Raw genomic sequence first — 21303 nt, forward strand, 5'->3', positions numbered from 1 at the left:
ATTTTCTGCTGAAGGGTCTAGGCCCGAAACGTCAGCCTTTCTGCTCCTATGATGCTGCTTGGCCTGCTGTGTTCATCCAGCTCTGCACCTTGTTGTCTTAAATTAATCGAGCTGAGCTGCATTTGTTGATAGTAAATGAGAGAGCGCTGAACCAGACCTGTTCTTACTGAGCTCAATCTGTCCACATCGAACAAAGTGGATTACGATAAATCCTCCACATAATAAATCGAAAAGATCTCATCAGGACACAAAGGATGTAACCAGTTTGCTGCAATGGAGACATCCACACTGCTGTAATGGCTCCTGAGAGCGGAACTTACTGAATGTAACCACCCTGAGGAGGATCTTTATGCACTTACCCACTTTCAATCTAGATTAATGGGTGTGATTGAAAGTCCTAGAGTCATACAGCATGGACACAGCACTGGTCCAACCAGTCCATGCCGACCGTAATCCCAAACTAAACTAGTCTTACCTGCCTGTGCTCGGCCCATATCCCTCCAAACATTTCTTATTCATGTACTTATTTAAATATCTCCTAACAAGCTGTCAATCGGGGGGTCCCCAATGAGAGAAGGGCGTGAGGCTTATTGTTTTTTCCTGTCTTTTTCATTCTTTTTACTTGTTTAATAAATGATCATATTTAAGCAAACTTGTGTAGTTGTTTCTTCTCTTAAATACATTTAACCAAATCCATCAAGGACCCCTGCAACGATGGATGGTCTAGAGGCTTAGGTTCGTTCCTGGTACTGTTTGCGATCCCAGTCCGAGATGAAATCCAACGACTCAAAATGAAACTCCCTCTCTTATACAGCAATTACAGAAAAACATGTTGATTGTGCCGTCTCCAGCGCGTACAGGAATGTTCACAGGACTCACTCAAGGTCATGCATCTGTTGAATATCGTCATCAATTTTAGCCCATCCTGTACAATCCACCTCAATGATATTTGACAGCGCACATTACAATTGAAAATACAGACGCAATCAGCAACAACCATGTGAGAACGTATAATAAGAGCACGTAAACTACACCAGAAGATTAAAACTACAGTGAAAATAACCATCATCAATACGAATAATATAACAGTAGCATGTATCATCAAATTAATGATAGCAATAGCCTTTGGGGACCAACCTTTAATTATATCTCACTAGTGATGTACCGTCAATGCCATGATAGAATCAACAAGTCATGTTAACATTAAGTTCCTGATCGCCACTCATCTGTCTGCCTCCAATGGGGTCAATATTGAAATGAGCCTACAGAGGGTTAGTGTTTTCATACTACCACTAATAGCAGTAATATCCTTAATCACAGTCACTGTGCAAACACATCACATATATTTACAAGCGACCTTAATCTATCCGAGATCCTGTCCTGGGGTCGAGGATCCCATTCCTGCTGAGGGACCTTAAAACTTGCAAGAGGGAGAGAGAAGAGAGTAGGGTGCCAGAATAGCTGGTTATTAGTCAATTCCTTTCTGTTCTGGCGTTTGGATCTTTCTGCATGCTTTAATTTTAATTACTGCTGCCACTGATTATGTGACTAGGATCGCATGTTGGATTGTACCAGCTCTAGAGGTAATATAACATAGTTTTGCCCATGCCATCATAGGCTACATTAAAGGCATGTTTACTGTCTGTGTAGATATGAACTCTGTCATTTTCCTAGCTGGAGAGTGGCAGTAAGTGCTTTTAGTTCGGTGCTTTCGGTTTGCCTACCTGGGCAGTGACATCCTTCTATCCTCTCTCTTGCCAAAAGTTCCCCTTTCAAATTAACGCTAGCCCACCCCATCCGGACTTCAGCATCATAGTACCTCATCAACAACATGCATTTCCCACTTTGTCTCTTTAATGCCTGTCTCCTAACTTGACCCTGTCTCTCTTCTTCCTGCTCCATGAGGGGGATACAATAATGTGCCCGTCCTTCCTGATTCACATAGTTTACTGAGTTCTCTCTATTGTCTTTAACCACTTCCACGTGCTTGCCTGCTGGTAACAGTACAGCTTCCCGTTTGGCTCCCTACTATCCATGACACCTCTCAAATTGCCAGCTTGCGATAGCTGGATTATACTATGCAGGCAGTGTAATATCACTTTCCCCAGTTGTGTCAAAGCGGGAGGATATTGTTAGTGCCCAGCTAGCACATTGGATGGCTCGAAAATGTGAGTATTGTCCCATCATTACCGGATCCATTTTGCCTGACCAGTCCCATAGGCCAGAGCTTGTCTCCATGTTACTGTAGCACTACTGCAGACCTATTGTCCTTACTTTGTTTGCAAAAGTGATGAAAGGGATTTTTTCATGTCAGGGAGTTCAAGTGCTGGTGCCGAGGCCAATTTCTGTTTGATTTTGATGAAAGCCGCCTCTTTCTGAGGTCCCTATTCAATTTTCTCTGAGCAAGCTGGCCCCCCTTTCATAAGACGTTGCGGGGATCTGGCAAGTTAGCTGTAGTTTTCTACAGTTTTCTGCAACGTTATAGTCCTCAAATTTTCTTATCCCATAACCAGTAACTCTTTTTTCTTTCATTTCCAATAATGCCTCCTGACTGAGGTGACCCGAACATCGCCTACAATTTTATTTTTCTGTTAATCTATTTACATAATTTACCCTAAAATTCAGAATATTCCAGATTCAGTTTCCTTAATTTGTGCCTTTTTTAACCTGCAGTTCCCTATCCACAGCTCACCTCACCCAATAACGGTAAAATAATATCATAGCCAAACTCAAAATTTCTCCAGTACTCTTCATCTGTATCCGTCTTGAGCATACTTCCTCACCATGTTTCCTGCCTTGCCAATTATATGAATGATTGTATCATTGAGTCATAACTACTTCCAAATGCAGGTACCCCCTTTGAGCTACAATATGCATTGTATCAAACAATACAGCTCTAACGAGCAACAGGCTTTGCCTTCAACTTATGCTTCCCACCTTTTATTTTTCCCAGGGTTCCCTTAGTACAGACTCCTAAACCACCTGATTCTTAGCTCAGCCTATTATCACATACACTAACCGTCCTAACACGTTACAGTTTCACCTACTGGTTTAAACGCTGGAGTACGTGCATCATACAAGATGGGCTATCTGTACGTCATCCAATGGGCCCTTTCACTCAGTCCACTATTACTCCTCCCAGGGGCCATATTCTTTCACTTCTGTGACTAGGGTCGCATCAAATTAATGATTGCAATAGACTTTGGGGACCAACATTTAATTATTTCCCACCAGTGATGTACCGTCAATGACATGATGGATTCAGCAAGTAATGTTAACATTAAGTTTCTGATCGCCACTCATCTGTCTGCCTCCAATGGGGTCAAAATTGAAATTTCATTTCCGTAACATTTTGACATAATAGCCAATCACATTCATTATTTTGATTGTAATTCTTTTGACATCCCTTTCACTAATACTACATTCCTTGTTTTACAGTCAGTTTCTCAATGGATTCTGTGCCAGTGTCTTATCATTTAAGCTACACTTTTATGCTATCCCACGCCACTAATCCCTTCATCAAGTAGGTTTTCATGTCTGAGACCCTTTCTTCAGTGCATGATTTTTTGCATTTATTCCCTCATGTTTGTTACCTCCAAGACAACATTCACTTTTGCACAATTAAATCGGTCCTATATGATCTTATCCAGTGAGTTATGAGTTTTTATTTATCTTCCCACATATAGTCCCAATGCTTCAGATAGTGGGTTGATCACCAATTCAGTCTTTCTTAAAAAGGAAGACAAGGACACAAACATCACCAAGAGAAATCTATCAGTTTGCTGCTCTCATCTAAACTTCCTTTTACCTAAAATACATTTTAATTTCAATTCGCATTTCAGCTATTTTTCGCATTATATTCTTTTTTTGTCTTCTGCCACCAGACTCCACCCTTAATTACTTTGTCTCATCCAATTTTGCAACTTAACTATTACTACCTATCTAATTCCAAAGATCTGGAGAGATTTGTAGTCAATGGAACATAATCTTATAATATTTTAAAACGGAAGTCAAACATTTTTATTCAATTCAGGCAAAACATACTTCGTTTGTTCTTCCTCTAAGATATCAAACTTTTTTTTAGTACTTGATAAACTCATTCTAGATATTTGATGTATCTCTATAAATTTGTCCAAATTCAATAGTCTATTTACTCTCTCAACTTACTAGCCATTTTTGTGCATTGAAAGCACTGAAATTGTGTGCTTGCACTTTATCATTTCCCAGAATCCCTTTAAATTTTCAGGTAACTATTCCATTTAAATGTTTTAGAATACCAGGGCATGTCAGTCTTAATACAGTTTTTGTCACGGTATGTTTAAGTGTACCTAAGCTCAGTGATTTTGAGATTCCTGATACTTGATACATTTAACGTTTTCACAATACGTCCCCAGCACTGAAATGCGTTATCGATGAATGGTTTGATGGGTTGAGGGTGCCTCATCCATCATTGTGTTGTGACATTGAAAGTCTACAAACAAGGTCAGCATTAAGTGTCTTTCTTAAATAAAACAACCTCCATCCATTCCACGTAAAGCAGATGGATTAATTAGTATTAATCTAATACGGATTCAAAAAGGGGATGCGGCATAAACTCATGCACGTAATTACGTCATCCATTTCTCCTCCTCTTGCTCGGGGAATAAGTGTGTTGTACTGTAAAAAAAGGAAAAGACCAACTACTTCGTTAAATTTGCCTTTTCTAAACTGCCTATCAACGGAGAGCTGCATTTTCAACATTCCAATGTCCCTATTATTGAATAATTTTACTACAAAGTACATTTAAAATGAGCCAATATTATCATCTGGAATTAAAGATTCACGCATGTGTCTAAACAATATTTGGAAGTTCACTGTGGCCAAAAAATGAAATTCCAAACTTTCTGGGATTAAAATTTTCCCGATATTCTTTCCTCAGTCCAAACACAACACGGAGCCAATTCAAAAGGGTAAAAATTTTACAGGCTTTATGGCCAATTTTGAATCGACATTTTGTCACAGATTTTTGTTGATAGTTTCTTAGAAGGACCATACATGTCCCACACTAACACAAGCACACACCACATTTTCAATTCACCATACATTCCCAAAATGCCAACTAACTTAAATGCATCCCCATATCTCAAGCTCCAGGGCGCAAAAACACACAAATTGTACAAAATGACATTTAGCAACCAACAAACAAAGGTGTATTCAAACCAGTCCACAAAAATAAGTAACTCTTCTATAAGGTTCAGCAACCTAGCACAGCGCAGAAACCTTTGTCTTTCCTTTATTCATTCACAGGATGAGGGCGTTGCTGACTAGGCAACATTTATTGCCCATGAGTCAACCATGTTGCTGTGGGTCTGGAGGGACATGTAGGCCAGACCAAGTAAAGATGGCAGTTTCCTTCCCTACAGGGCATTAGTGAACCAGATGGGTTTTTCCTGACAATTGACAATGGGCTCATGGTCATCATTTGACTCTTAATTCCAGATACTTATTGAATTCAAATTCCACCATCTGCCATGGAGGGATTCGAACCCAGGTCCCGAGAACATGACCTTGGTCTCTGGGTTAACAGTCCAGCGATATTATCACTAGGTCATTGCCTCCCCTTGTCTAGCCTCCAGTTCTTTCTTTTTTCCAGTTGTAACCATCCCCCATCATTTCGGAGGTCCTAATTGTGCTAACATATTAGCTGCAGACCTGAATCCAGAGTCTGCTGCATTCCAATCTGGAATACGGAATGTCTCTGGGGTATCACCTCTTAAGACATTTTCCCAATTCCCATCCTCATCACCAAAACTGTCTTGGATCATAGCGTGTATCCAAGCAGTTCTTCAGAATCGGTTAAATGTAGTTAAGAGAAGACTCGACAACACAAATTTACGTAATTATGAATATTTATTAAGTAAATGAAAGGAATGAAAAAGAAAGGAAAAGATCAATAAGCCTCACACCCTTCTGCCCTTCAGGGGCCCCTCAATCAATGGCTGATCTGGAGCCTTAGGTTCATTCCTGGCACCGTTCGTGATCCCAGTCCGAGGTGAAGTCCAATGATTCAGAACGAAACTCTCACTCTCGTATGAAAAAAAAACATATTGATTGTGTCATCTTCGGCACATCCAGGACTCATTCAAGGTCATACAGCTGCTAAATATCATCAATTTTAGCCCATCCTGTGCAAACGCTCTCCAACTTAATATAACAGGACGACCAGAACTGGATACAATACGCCAGAAGAGGGTTCACCAACGACTTGTAGAACCTCAACAAAACATCCCAACTCCTAGACTCTAACATTTGAGCAATTGAGGCAAGCGTGCTAAACGCCTTTTTAACCATCCTATCTATATACGATGCAAACCTCAAAGATAATTAACCTGAACAACCTTAGTCTCTGTGTTCTACATCACCCAACGCCCTCATTTCAATTGCATAAGTCATGCCCTTGTTTGTTTCACCAAAATGTAATACTCCACATTTATTCAAATTAAAGTCCATCTGCCACTCTTCAGCCCTTTCAACCAATTGATCAAGATCCCTTTGTAATCTTAGATACATTTCTTCATGGTCCACTATACCACCAATTTTGGTGTCATCCGCAAACTTACTAACTATATCTTCTATATTCTCATCTAAATCATTTATATAAATGACAAACAAAAATTATTGTGAAAAATTGCCTGTGAACGCTTGACATAACCATAATTCACTTCACTGGTCTATAATCAACGCAGATCGGTTGTGCTAAAGAAGGTGAAAAGTCTCAGAATGTTTCACAACTATTTTATTTGTGATCCACTTTCATACGGACCGAATCAATATTAGGAGCGAGAATTTATCTTTGCTTTACTCTGCGACCAGCTTATCCCTGCTCATTAATACATTGTACTGTTAGTACTTCGCTCCACGTTGGAAAGTTAAGCATGTTAATTCCTAATGTATGATATTCATTTACAACAGAACAGATTGTCGATAATTTATTACAAAAATGCAAAACTCATTGTGATAGTACTGTGGACAAACTGAGTTTCACATTAGACCCGCTCATATCAAAGAAAAAGACTCCCTGACTCATCAAATTTTAAAATAGGAGTCAAACTATAGGACCGTTGATCTGTCATCAATGTAAAAGATTAAAGTGTGCAGTTAACACCCAGGAGACTGATACCAACTATAAATGGATACAACGTTTATTTCTAAACAGATCGCACCCAGATCTTCTGACAGAAATGCACGCAGCACCGACGGGTCTGTTATTTGCCATTTATTACCCTGTCATCGCGGCTATTGGTGTTCCAGGTAAGGTGCAGTGGTTAGTTAATAATTATTGATGTCATCGATTAGCTCATCAATGCTCTGCTTCTTGTACTGCAGTGGCCGTGTTTTTACTGAGAGACCCGCGTTCAAGTTCCATCGTCCCAGAGGTGTGTAATAATAGCTCTGAACAGGTTGATTAGAAAAGTAGGTTAAACAAATCCTGTTTGTTCGCAATTTCATTTTTTTTTCTCCCTCTCAATGGGGTAATGTCAACACTTTAGCAAACTAGTCTCCTCTTTTTACAAAACAATTCCTCTCTTTTAACTTTTGCCGGAATTAGTGTATTGGATTCCTCCTCGCATGTAGCTGATTTACCCGAACAATTTTAGGCGATAAATGCAAATTGTTTTTGCCATTAGAATTCGGCCCATGATTCCGTCTCATTTTGTTCGCATTGGGCACTGCCCGAAGGCATTCCCTTGCATCATTTCCTGCTGGCATTAATTCTTATGCCTGCTGTGCCCCAGTTTTTGATTAGCTTAATTGTGCTTTTGCCTTGCCTTTCTCATGCAGGAACAGGGTGAGAATGCAGTTTCCAGGTCTACCTGAGACGGAGCAGAAATCAAGCATGTGTTGTTGTTGTTAGGATGAACGATATCCTGGACAAGTGAGAGAATCTGTTACCTACCAAAATATAACGGCAACGTAAATGTAGCTTGATTTTGTTCATTATAATATTGATTTGGATGAAGTATCACACTGTTGTTACACATAGGGAGTCGAAAGCTTAGTTGACTGTGGCAGGTTTGCAATGAAGAGTGATGGCGTCAGTGTGGGTTCACCATCGGTAGTTACCATGGAATCAATCTTAAATATTTAACGAGTTAAAATGTAATCAGAGAAGAGTACGGCTAGTGGGGAACCAAGACAATGGTTGATGGAAGGAAGGGAAGGACATCATTAAGGTATAACATTCAAGCTGCATCAACTAATAAAAGTGATGTCATGGTCTTCTTAGAAACTCGAAATTCTATTTGTGATTTAAAAAAAGATGATGAAATGGCATTAGAAAGGCCAGCTGAACTTAAAATCGTTACAGTATGGCGGGCAAAGTGCTTCATAGAACACCTTTAAATGCAATTGGAAGGTTCCTTACATGTGGGGTTCTGCTAGAGATGTGTAGACCTGTAAACGTTGCACGACTCTTTATCGAAGGTTCTAAGGATAAATCAACAAGTATCAGCAAATCCAAATAATCTTGGCAGTGGTATTTCATTTTATAGTGATGATAACACATCCGTTAACAGTAAAATGGACAAATATAGTTTCAATATGGCAGTACTGGTTTACAGAAGTCCCATTCATGTGAACTCATATTTCATCTTTCTTTATTGTGATAATACTAGTTATTGATCAGCCTCCTGGATGAATTGTCCATTTGAACAGTTGGTTTCTGACCCAAGAGTTGCATCATGACCATCTTTGAGCATCAAACCCTTACAAGGATGTAGAAGATTTAGAACGGATGTTGAATATATTTGCGACGATAGCTTTAGGTATATGAGACTTTCATGTCAGTTGGAGAAACTGGTGTTTGTCATCCTGGAGAATAAATAACAAATAATAGAGTAAAATTGAGAACAAAAAGAGTTCTTGGCAGGGATGGTCTAAATACATTCTTCAGATTGAGAGAAGGATGAAAAATCATAGGATATAAAGTTAAAGTGTTTACATCAAAACAAGAGATCACGTGGGAACACTTTTCTATTCAACAGCTAGTTAGGATGCTGAATATCATACCTGAGACCGTTGTGGTGTCAAAAATAATTAGGATGAATTCAAAAAAGGCAAGTAGATAAGCAGCTGAAGTCAGTGCTTTGCGACGTGTCCGGGGATTCGCCTCATATGAATTGATTTTATTCAAGCTCCCAAGGCCAGGACCGACTGAGTAACCGCTTTCTTCGCTACGACCATTTTCATGTTGTCTTACCTGATATACATAGGCATAAATCAGACCAAATACTTGCTACAATATTTGTATTTCAGTCAACGATTAGATGCTTAATAAATTCGTTACAAAATATAATGGATTGTTCGATTGCTTTCCCTTTTGACTAATCATATTCAGAAAATCAATTTTTGAAATGCTCCGCTTCTGCCGACATCAGTAAAAGAATTTAGTCACAATTACACCAGAACATCAACATGTTAGCGATCATGTTCTTAAAACGGTGTAACTCCAATTAGGCTGCGCTCGAAGTGCGGTAATCCATCCATCGTGAAGAACTGAAAAGAAAAGTCGCCATGGCCCAACTCTGTCATGATTAGAGAGATGGTCGGTGGTGGTTCAACCTGAGGCTCTCTGAACCTAAGGCGAGGAAAGAGGTTGAGAAGGGGAGTCCGTGAAATTGCAATTCCCTACGAACACTAACTCGTCATTTCTGATTGGTAGACCCAGATTAAAAGTGTAGATGTTGTACCTAATGAAGTTATTTCTTCTTTGTATCAACTGTCTTCCTGGCTCTCCACTGACGTTGCTCATCTCTGATTAGACGTGAGTTATTAAAGGAATGCTTATTAAAGGACTATTAAAGGAATGCTTCGGATATATAACTATGTAAAGTGTAAGAGATTTCTGAAGAAACGTCCAGACCCGAAACTTCAGCTTTCCTGTTCCTCTGATTCTGCCTGGCCTGCTGTGTTCCTCCAGCTCCGCACTTTGTTAACTCTTAGGTAAAATGTAATTTGCGTTTTGATTCGACTTTGTTTTGTTTCGGATATCCTCAATATTGGTGTCAATGAATTATCGACATGACTTCTGAACTATTTTGACTTTGCCTACTCCCAAGTGTCTTGTCATCCAATGAGCTCTGACTTTCATTGCGTTTAACTATCAATTTGCGGGAATTTAATTCGAACACATCAAAACAATTTCTTTAACAAAAGTAAAGAAGCCATTGAAATTTTAAAGATTTTCCTGCCAGACTTTGATGTTTATTTACCTGTGGCAGTTTTATTATCAACCTGCGAAAGCAGTGTACTTTACATTTTGTAGTTTGAAGTTAAAATACTTTATCCCTTTTACAATATTTAATCAATACTGTACGATGCTAGAATCTTTATTCTCTAAGTTCTACGATTAGCATCAGCTATTTGCTGACAAACCCGAGTCTGATCCTGCAATATCTCCTTCTTCATTGGCCTGTAATAAATTCTTATCAGGAAATTCCCTGAACAATTCAGAAACTTGCTCATAGTTGGCCTTTTACATTATTTTGATCCTATTCTTTATTGGGGCAATTGAATTGACGAGGTGATTTCTCGTTATTTTTATGTCCCTACAATGTCTGTGTTATTTTCAAACTGATTGATTTTAATACGTCCTCACATTGTTGTGCCATCTTCAAGATAAATGTTGTAATACTACTTTTCTGGTTTTTATTAGTATGAAGTACTACAGAAACTGGAAATCTGAGATAAAAGCAAAAACACCTGGAGAAACTTAATAACTGTGATGCCATGTGTAAGGAAGGGAACTCTGCTGATGTTTCGAGTCCAATCTGACTCATCCACACAATTTATATCAGCCTTTGAAGTTCTCTGGAAAAGTTATATCGGACTGGATCACAATTCTATTTGTTTTTAAATAGTTATGGGAACGGATAGGCCTGACCTAAAAGTTAAAGTTTGTCATTGGAGTAAGGCCAATTTTGTTTATTTTTGGCAAGAAATTAATATAGATTTAAAAGGTAAATACTGATTAGAAATTGTAAACATGGTTTCGTGCTTGGGATATCTTGTCTCACTAACTTGGTTGAGTTTTTTGAAGAAGTGACAAAGAAGATTGATGATGGCAGAGTGGTGGAGTTGTCAATATTGGACTTCAGCAAGGCATGTGCCAAGATTCCACATGGAAACCTGGTTAGCAAGGTTCGATCATATGGAATCCAGGGAAAACTAGCCATTTGGATACAAAATTGGCTTGAAGGTAGAAGAAAAGGGTGGGTTTAAACTAGATTGACAGGGGCTGGGATCCTCAACTGCAGGGACGCAAACGCGAGGATGTAAGGAGATATAGCACTCAGAAAAAGCAAGTTGAAGAGACAGGTCTGGATGGAAAAGGGCAGGGAGCGAGGAATGCTTGTTGATTAAATCACCTCTATATCAATGCAAGAGGTCTGACCGGTAAGGCTGATGAACTTAGGGCATGGATAGGTACATGATTCTGGGATATTATAGTCATGATAGAAACACAGCTAAGGGAGGAGCAGGACTAGCAGCTTAAAGTGGGGTGGCGGGGTGGCACGGTGGCACAGTGGTTACCACTACTGCCTCACAGTGCTAGGGGCCTGGGTTCGATTCCAGCCTCGGGCGACTGTCTGCTTGGGTTTGCTCCAGTTTCCTCCCACAGTCCAAAGATACGCTGGTTAGGTGGATTGCCCATAGTAGTTCAGGGAGGTGTAGATTAGGTGGGTTATAGGGGGATGGGTCTGGGTGGGATGCCGTGAGGTTCAGTGTGGACTTGCTGGGCTGAAGGGCCTGTTTCCATACTGTAGGATTCTATGAATGTGCCAGGGTACAGGTGCTTTGGGGAGGGGGAGTTGCATTTTTGATTAACAGGAGATAACTGAGGGATCATCCAGCGAGTTTTTTTGGTGGCGCTAAGAAATAAAAAGGGGATGGTGACATTATTGGGGTTGTACTATGGGCCACGAATAGTCAACAGGAATTAGGGGAACAAATATGCACGGAGACTGGGGAGACTTGCAGGATTAATACGGTTATCATAGTGGGGGATTTTAACTTTCCTAACATCGGCTGGGATTGCCATCGTGTTGAAGGCTTAGATGGGGTGGAATTTGTTAAATGTGTTCAGGAAAGTTTCTTTAAGCAGTATATAGAGACTCCTACTAGGGGAGGGACAAAACTTGACCTACAGTTTGGAAATCAGGCAGGACAGGTGACTGAGGTGACAGTGGGGGAGCACGTTGGGACCAGTGACCATTGTTCTATTATTTTTTAAATAGTTATTGTAAAAGACATAGGTTATGGGGGATAGGTCTGGATGTGATGCTCGGAGGGTTGGTGTGGACTTGTTAGGCTGAAGGGCCTGTTTCCACATTGTAGGAATTCTATGATTGCTCCACCAGTTCAAGTTCTAAATTGGGACCAGACGAATTTTGATGGAATTAGACAGGAGCTTGCAGAGGTTGACTGGAGTAGTTTGTTTGCAGGCAAAGGAACCTCTGGACAGTGAGAGGCCTTTAAAAGTGTGATTGCTAGAGTTCAGGAACTTTATGTTCTTGTGAGGGTGAAGAGCAAGGTTGGCAGGAGTTGGGAATTCTGGATGACAAGAGATATTGAGGTTTTGGCCAGCAAAAGGATGGAGGCATGGCCAAGGAGCAGGCAGGTGGGATCAAGTGAATCTCTGGAGGTATATAGGGGATACAGGAGTTTATTGAAGAAGGAAATCAGGAGGGCAAAACGGGGCATGGCATCGCTTTGGTTGAGAATATTAGGGTGAATCCAGACAGATTCTTTGAGTACGTTAAAGGAAAAAGAATAACTAGAGAGAGAATAGGACAGCTCAAGGGGCAAAATTGACATGTACATGTGGAACTGCAAAAGATGGGCTAGGTTCTCAATGAATACTTATCCTCTGTGTTTACGATGGAGAAAGGTATGAAGACTTGGGAACTTGGGGAAGTTACTGGTGATATCTTGGGGACACAGTACAAAGTGTGTTGGAAGTATTTGAATGTACAAAGGTGGATAAATCTCCTGGTCCTGACCAGTAAAATCCAATAATCCTGCAAGAAACTAGGGAGGAAATTTCAGGGGCCCTGGCTGATATATTTGCATCATTGTTAGCCATGGGTGAAGTCCTGAAAGACTGCAAGGTAGCGAATGTTGTGCCATCATTCAAGAAGGGCTGCAAAGAAGAACCTAGGAAATACAGACCAGTAAGCTTAACATCTGTGGTAGGTGAGTTACTTGAGAAGATTCATAAGGATAAGATATACATGCATTTGGAAAGGTAGGGTTTGACTAGGAGTAGTCAGCATGGCTTTGTGCATGGGAGATCATGCCTCAAAAATTTGTTAGAAATCTTTGATTAAGTGACCAGGAAGGCTGTGAGGGCAGGGCAGTAGATGTAGTCTACATGGATTTCAGTAAGGCCTTTGATAAGGTTCCACATAGTGGGTTGCTCTAGAACATTAGATCACATGGAATCCAGGGAGAGCTGGCAAATTGGATGCACAAATGGCTTGATGGTAGGAAGCAGAGAGTAATACTGGAAGGATGCTTATCTGACTGGAGGCCTGTGACTAGTGGTGTGCCTCAGGGGTCAGTGAAGGGCCCATTGCTGTTTGTTATCTATATTGATAATTTACATGAGATTGTACAAGGCATGATTATTAAGTTTGCATATGACACTGAAATAGGTGGTATCATGAAGTGAGGAAGGTTATCAGAAATTGTAGCAGGATCTTGATCACCTGGGGAACTGGGTCAAGAAATGGAAAATGGAGTTTAATATAGATAAGTGTGAGGCATAGCATCTTGGAAAGTCAAATCCAGGGTGGAGCTTCATGGTGAATGGTCGGGTCTATAGGAGTGTAATGGAAGAGAGGGACCTTGGAGTTCAGGTGCACTGTTCTCTGAAAGTGGAGTCACAGGTGGACAGGGCAGTGAAGAAAGATTTTGGCACACGGGCCTTCATCAGTCAGGATATTCAGCATAGAAGTTGGGAAGTTATGATGCAGTTGTACATGACGTTGGTGAGGCCGCACTTGGAATATTGTGTTCAGTTTTGGTCACCTTGCTACAGGAAGGATATTATTAAACTGGAAAGAGTGCAGAGAAATTTACAAGGATGTTACCAGGACTCAAGGGATTGAGTAATAGAGAGAGGTTGGACAAGCTAGGACTTTTTTCTTTAGATTCTTGCTTTAGATTCTTTTTTCTTGGGATACTGGGGGGGGGGGGCTAGGGGGAATCCTATAGAAGTGTATAAGATCATGAGAGGCATGCATAGGGTAAATACACTCATTCTTTTTTCCCAGGGTTGAGAATCGAGAATTAGAGGATATCAGTTTAAGGTAAGAGGATAAAGAATACATGGGAACCTGACGGGCAAGTTTTGTTTTACCGAGACAGTGGTACGCATATGGACTGAGCTGCCAGTCGAAGTGGTTGAGATGGGTACATTAACAACGTTCAAAAGGCTTTTGGATGAATACATGGATCGGAAAGGTTTAGAAGGATATGGGGCAAGTACTGGGAAATGGGCTTAGCGTGGATGAATATTTTGGTCAGCACAGACCAGTTTGGGCCAAATTGCCTGTCTCCGTGCTGTAGGAATCTATGATTCTATGACAGAGGATGGTGGTGGAAGGTTGTGACCAGTTGTGTGTCATAAGGATTGGTGCAGGCTCGACTGATTTTTGTCATTTATATAAATGATTTTGATATGATTATAGGAGGATTGGTTGCAGATGACACCAAAATTGGCAGTGTAGTGGACAGTAAAGAGAGTTATCTCAGAGTACAACTAGACCTTGATCAGATGAGCGAATGGACTGAGCTGTGGCAGATGGAGGTTAATTCAGATAAATATGAGGTCTTGCATTTTGGGAAGGCAAATTATGGCAGGACATATACATATTATGGTAGGGTCCTCGGGAGTGTTGACGAACAAGGAGACCTTGTGATACAGGTACATATTTCCTTGAAAATGGAGACAGGGTAGTGAAGAAGGCTTTTGGTACACTTGTCTGTATTGTTCAATCATTGAGTATAGCAATTGGAATGTCATGTTGTGGCTCTACAGGACATTGGTTTGGCCACTTTTGCAATACTGCATTGAATTCTCGTCTCCCTGCTATAGGGAAAATGTTGTTAAACTTGAAAGGATTCCAAAAAGATTTGCAACGACGTTGCTCGGGTTGGAGTGTTTGAGCTATATGAGAGCCTGAACAGCCTGGGTTTATTTCCCCTGGAGCGTTGCAGGCTTGACGGATGATCTTATAGAGGTTTATAAATTCATGAGGGTCATGAGTGGAGTGAAAGGCCAAGGTTTTTTCCCCGGGGTGGGGGAGTCAAAAACCTGAGGGCATAGGTTTAGGTGACAGGGAAGATTAAAAGCGACCTGAGGGACAACATTTTCATACAGAGGGTGGTGCGTGTATGGAATGAGCTGCCAGAGGAAATGATTGAGGCTGGTACAATTACAACATTTAAAAGTCATCGGAATGTCTACTTGAATAGGAAGGGTTCAGATGGATACAGGCCAAATGCTGGCAAATGGGACTAGATTAATTCAGGATATCTGGTCGGCAGGGACGAGTTGGACTAAAAGGTCTGTTTCCATGCTGTACAACTCTAAATGTGACTTAAACTGTTGACTCTATTGTCCCTCCACAAATGCTGCCGGACCTGCTTTCTGCAAAACATTCTGATGTTTTTTTTCTTCTTACTTTCTTTTCTTCGATGCAATACTAAAGTAGCTTAATCTATTGAAGCCTCCAAACAAAATTCTGTTGAGGAACACAGTATTTCTCCGAATCATTGCAGCCATTGCCTTCACGTCAGAATATTATTCTCTTTGCTGCATGAATGGCATCCAAACATTTTGGATATGCAGCGAGGTAATTATTTTGGCTTCATTTTCTGATATCTTCACAATCCCACAATCTCTTGTGCTTGTTTGATCCAGCATTTTTAAAACTTTGATTACCACACTCCATGCATTTACATTTCATAGATACCAGTTCATCAGCCTATCCACTCACAGACGTCTAAACTTCCACAAATACTCACAAAATACGATGTCTGTTCTCAAACCCTCAATCTAAGTGTTACTAACAGACAAGTTTCTTCAAAATCCTTATGGATCACAAGTCTACAGTAAAATCTGCAGAAAGCAGATGCTTCTTTGCTAGCTGGCAGTTATCCTGACTGTGGCGGTCTTCAGTATTTTCTCTTCACTGAGGTAGCCTGTGCAACTGTCCTCAATATTGACATTAATTATCTAATTTTTAATCTATATCTTGCTACCAGAGAAACTGCGTCACTTCCAAGTTTCAGTAGTTCAGATCATGACCATAGGCAAATGTTGGAATGTCTCACTGCTTTTACTAACAACACACAAACATCACCTTTCCAAAGTTAGAAACAAATTTTCTTGCACAATTCACTCCTTGCTGTTGAAATGTCCTCGAACAGTTGATTGACCAATTTGCTGCATGTCATGTTCTTTATCATCTGGAATATCCGAAAGAAAATGTGCTGACGCTACGTTATGGGAGTTGATGTGCCACGTTGTGTTATCTTTAGGCTAGCTATTCTTCATTGTGTTCATTGTACACTTTCACATTTTAATATAAGTGCTTTGTATAAATTTTAACTGAGATGTTTATAAAAGGCACAGATTGAAAAGACCAGGGAAAAATAAAATATTTCTATATGAATGTTTCCATGACATGGAAAATGTTTTCTTTCTTTGAGAAATAATTTCCCTGCTCTCGCAGTCTTTCATCTCTTTTATTTTGTCCTTTTCTGTTCCAGCTAACTTAGCAGTGATCTTGATCCTGTCCCGAAAAGCATGTGGTCTCCCTGGCTGCATCATTTACTACCTAGTGTCTATGGCAGTCGCAGATTTACTGGTCATTATCACCGCTGTGATATTAAACCGGATCTCTGGCATATATTTTCCTAACAGTTTACTGTCCATCACTCCGTTATGCAGTCTTCGTTCTGTCTTGAACTATGGAACATTCAGCATGTCAGTATGGTTAACTGTCGCTTTCACCTTTGATCGATTTGTGGCCATTTGTTGTCAAAATTTCAAAATTAAATATTGCACCAAAAGAAAGGCGTGGCACGTGATAGCAATCGTCTACACACTGAGCTGTTTGGTAAATGCATTCTTATATTTTATTTACGAACCAGTGTACATAGCCAAAAACAGGCCTTGGTTCTGCAGCATAAAATCAATATTTTATACGTCACTTGCATGGGCCACATATGATTGGATTCTTACCATTTTAACGCCTTGTCTCCCCTTTATTCTGATTTTACTGCTCAATGCACTGACTGTTAAACATATTCTAACAGCAAATAGAGCCCGAAAGAGACTCCGAATTCAGGACAATGTCCAAAATCAGAGTGACCCTGAGATCGAGAAGAGAAAGAAGTCCATTGTTTTACTCTTTAGCGTCTCTGGAAGCTTCATCTTGTTGTATTTGCTGTTTTTTGTAACAGTTGTCTATGTCCGAATTGCGGATATTACTTATTTCTCAGGTTCAAATTTCAATGATTCTAACTTTATTCTGGAGGAAAGTGGATTCATGCTGCAGTTGCTCAGTTCTTGCATAAACCCTTTTACTTATGCAGGAATACAGCGTAAAGTCAGGGATGAATTAAAGAATGGAGCGAAATATCCAGTAAATCTCATTGCTAGATTCTATAAATATCTAAAGTAGTAAAAATGACTTGTACATTCAATCTCCTCTCTGTTGTTTCACTTGATTGATCACACTTACCTCATGAGATCCAAAAATTCATTAGTCCAAACTTCCTGGAGGTTGTGTACTGAAATGTTAACGCGTCAGGTCCACAAACTTGTTCTGTAATTGTTAGGATTTCCCGTATACCCATATTCATGCATGACTTAAGGTAGGGACAGAATGAATGCTTCGGGAATTAGACAAAAATCTATTTCAAACATCTTACCTTTATTAAAAAAAAAACAGGATTTGGGATTCTATCTTCAAAACCTTCCCGGCCACCTCCGAATACGCCATCTTGTCATCAAGAAATTTGTGATAAAAATAAGGGATTACCAATAACTAGCCCCTAAAATAAAGAACTAATCTGCATATTAAATATCTTGTTTTCACTAACGATTTTGCATTCTGGAATCCCCTAATAATATTGTGAGGAAGTTACTGATACATCGGGCTGATCGCTCAATTTTCTGTTGACCTCGGCATGAGCCTGGCAAACTCCACTTGTGGTAATGTAAGAAATTGCAGAAATCCTAATATTCTCGAAAAAAAAGCACTGGGATCACCACATTCCATTCGTCAACTTTGTCATCTGGTGTGTCTAAACTGCTATTCTAAGAATGGATTCTTATAATTTTCTTGTCACAACACACATTACTTTTGCTGCGCATGTCCTGAACTTGTTTTGTACTTTACCTGTTCAAGCATTGAAGTATTGTTTTTACAGATTGATTTGTATGTTGCAGCCTCCTCGTTGTGAACTTGTCCTTTTGCAATCACAACTTGTTTTCTCTAATTTAGCTACTTTCTTTACCAAGATAAAAAACAACCATGTCACTTCCCTTTAGTAATGATCTCAAAAGTGCGGTCATAAGGACAAAGGATCTATTGTCGTGTAAAACTACTGGACACTGTAGATGGCAGGCCTTAACAACATACAATACAGGAGGAACTAATGGCTCTGCAATTTGCGAAACAATTAACACACATTTAATAAAAATGAATACCCTTTAATTCAGCACCTCTGCTTTTCTTTTATTTTCACATTAAATGCATGTCTTCACCATTCACAGTCCCTTTCTGTGTTTCTATTCCCGGGCCTGCGGAGAGAAACCGTTTGCTATTGAATCCACGGTCTCTGCATATTTCATGTGGTGATGCCGAATAGGAATTTCATTGAACTTGGAATACACTCCTTCGTATTTCTTCATATCCTGTTTCTATAGAATTCATATTAATATTAAATCATATCCGTCTTTAAATACGTTGATTTATATAAGTATTTAAATAGTGGAATTATAGTTTGCCCATTTATTGCAATACATAAATATTCCTAGCGGAACAAATTGTGTAATTGATGAAGGACTTACTTGTAACTCCAAATGCAAAGACTGACTCATAGTAGGCATTTATCCAGTTGGTTAGGATTATTGTCAAGCATCTTTGCTCTTAAAATGGAAATTAATTAAAAACATACAAAAATTCAGAGCGCATGCGAACGTGAAAACCGTACTGTAAATGAAAACAACAACTACAGATGTCAAAGTAAAGACGGAGCTGCCGAGCAACTGGAAAATACACTAATGCGTAAATATTTTGACAGTGATTAAAGTGGAAAGTTAAGCGGGTTCAGATAAAATGGAACCTAGATTATGGAGGGAAATAAGGATGGAAACAGCAGACCCTTTTGATATTTTAGCCTTTTTTTGGATATATCAATCGGTTAAAAACTTACAGTGCAAAATCAAACTAAAATTAGAACAATGAACATGATGTAACAAATGACAGGCAGAATTTTACGTTTGGCAGGAAAAGAAATCCTGTGAGCTAATGTGCTAATTAAGAAATACTGATCAATACAAACTTGCAATCACTAATTTCTTCTGACAGCCTTGATTAAATAATTAAGTTAAATGTGGAGGTGTTTAATGAAGGCGTGTGCCGATTGTCTATGCCGATTAAAAAGCTATTTGATAACACATCAATTAAAAGAAAAATTCGCAAATTTGAATGCAGTGAATTTAAAAAGACATTCCAGCACGTGACTAAAGTTGTTATATAAAATTAAACAATTTAAGCGTTTACCACAGCAATTGATTTTAGACTACGGTGGGTAATGAAGTTTTACAGGTGTTTGTGTAAGAAATACGTTTATATTGATGTATTACAATAAATGTGATGGCAATCTGCAGTGTGAGAAGTGTAATGTACAATTTCAAATGAAAGTTCACTGGATTGGACGATCAAACAGCTGATTCAATTAATACACAAAAATTTGAAGTAATCCGTTTGAGGAGAACGTTGAATGAAAATACGAAAAAAAGCTTAGTTCTAAAGTGGTGGATAAGCAGAGGAACATACGGTGATACGTCTGCACTAATGTAACTTTGCAGCGCAGTAAGAGAGTTGGTTTCAGCTTCCAATGCTTCTTTTAAAATAAAAGAATATACCATAAAAAGAAAGGGAGCTGTTTTAACATCGTGTTAGACGAATAAATAGTTCTGTGAATATTTAAAATAACATTAATAGCATCTTGTGGCGTGTAGTCATGACCAGGAGATTAAAGACATGGGTTAGAAAAACCATGGGAGTGTTCTACCACTGTTTTAGATCGTCAAAACAACACAATCCATTATTCCTGCATTTAGCGAGCCTGCAGACTTATTTATCAGATACATGAATCCGAATGACCCAAATATTCCCAATATTCTCATTACTGTTTGACAACCATTCAGGAAATTTGTGATCGGTCTCTCCTTATCTCTTGATGTCTCCGTTGTTCTACGTCCAGAGCTGTGAATAGAGATACGTTTTTCAAGTCACTGGGAGAAATATATCATCGCAAACCTATGCGCATGAATGGTGTTTTATGTGACATTGACAGAGGAAAAAAGAACGAAACAAAACGAAGAAATTTTGTCTCTATCTTTACAAAGGAGGAAACAAATAACGTACCAGAAATCATGGGGAACACAGAGATTAGTGAGTGGGGGGAACTGAAGCAGGTACTACTTGAGAGAAACGGTGTTGAACAAATTGTGAGATTCAAGGCTGATAATCTACGTCACACAATACTTGAGGAAGTGACCCCAGAAATAGTGGATGCGTTGTTGGTCATCTTCCAAGGGTCTTTGGGCTCTGGAACAGGCCTCAGAGATTAGACGGTAGCGAATGTAACACAACTATTTAAAAAGAGAGGTAGAGAGTAAACAGCGAACTTTAGACTAGTGAGTCTGACGTCAGCAGCGGAGAAGATGTTAGAGACCATTATATAGGATTTTATAGCAGAACTCCTAGAAAATAGTGACAGAATCAGACACAGTCAGCATGGATTTACAAAAGGGAAAACGAGCTTGACAAATCCATTAAATGTAACTAGTACAGTTGATCATGTGAACCTGTGGATACGGCTTATCTGGACTTTCAGGAGGCTTTCAACAAAGTCCAACATAAAAAAGATTTCTGAAATGTTGTCTGTTGGCTTCTGGTCTAGCTCATATGCACTTAAGATGTCATTTTTCATCACATTATGCTACTGAGATGC

At 39.5% G+C, this 21303-nt stretch overlaps 1 protein-coding gene across 1 annotated transcript; it reads left to right on the forward strand.

Moving 5' to 3' along the window:
• Positions 1-7220: 7220 nt before the first annotated feature.
• LOC125487594 (probable G-protein coupled receptor 139) lies at positions 7221-19369 on the forward strand. The gene is made up of 3 exons (XM_048619410.1): positions 7221-7290; positions 16819-17696; positions 19247-19369. Exons 1-3 carry the CDS (start codon positions 7221-7223, stop codon positions 19367-19369), a joined length of 1071 nt encoding a protein of 356 aa, XP_048475367.1.
• The last annotated feature ends 1934 nt before the right edge of the window (positions 19370-21303 follow it).

The sequence above is a fragment of the Rhincodon typus genome, chromosome 42 (assembly GCF_021869965.1).
Source record: "Rhincodon typus isolate 14 chromosome 42, sRhiTyp1.1, whole genome shotgun sequence".
In the NCBI taxonomy this organism is placed as follows: domain Eukaryota; kingdom Metazoa; phylum Chordata; class Chondrichthyes; order Orectolobiformes; family Rhincodontidae; genus Rhincodon; species Rhincodon typus.

What these genes read in the sequence shown, in the direction of transcription:
- LOC125487594 (XM_048619410.1), top strand. Translation starts at nt 7,221, where the DNA reads ATGCACGCAGCACCGACGGGTCTGTTATTTGCCATTTATTACCCTGTC. An exon ending in CGCGGCTATTGGTGTTCCAG is followed by an intron (nt 7,291 to 16,818) that starts GTAAGGTGCAGT and finishes TTTCTGTTCCAG; the next exon opens with CTAACTTAGCAGTGATCTTG. An exon ending in AGAATGGAGCGAAATATCCA is followed by an intron (nt 17,697 to 19,246) that starts GTAAATCTCATT and finishes ACAAAAATTCAG; the next exon opens with AGCGCATGCGAACGTGAAAA.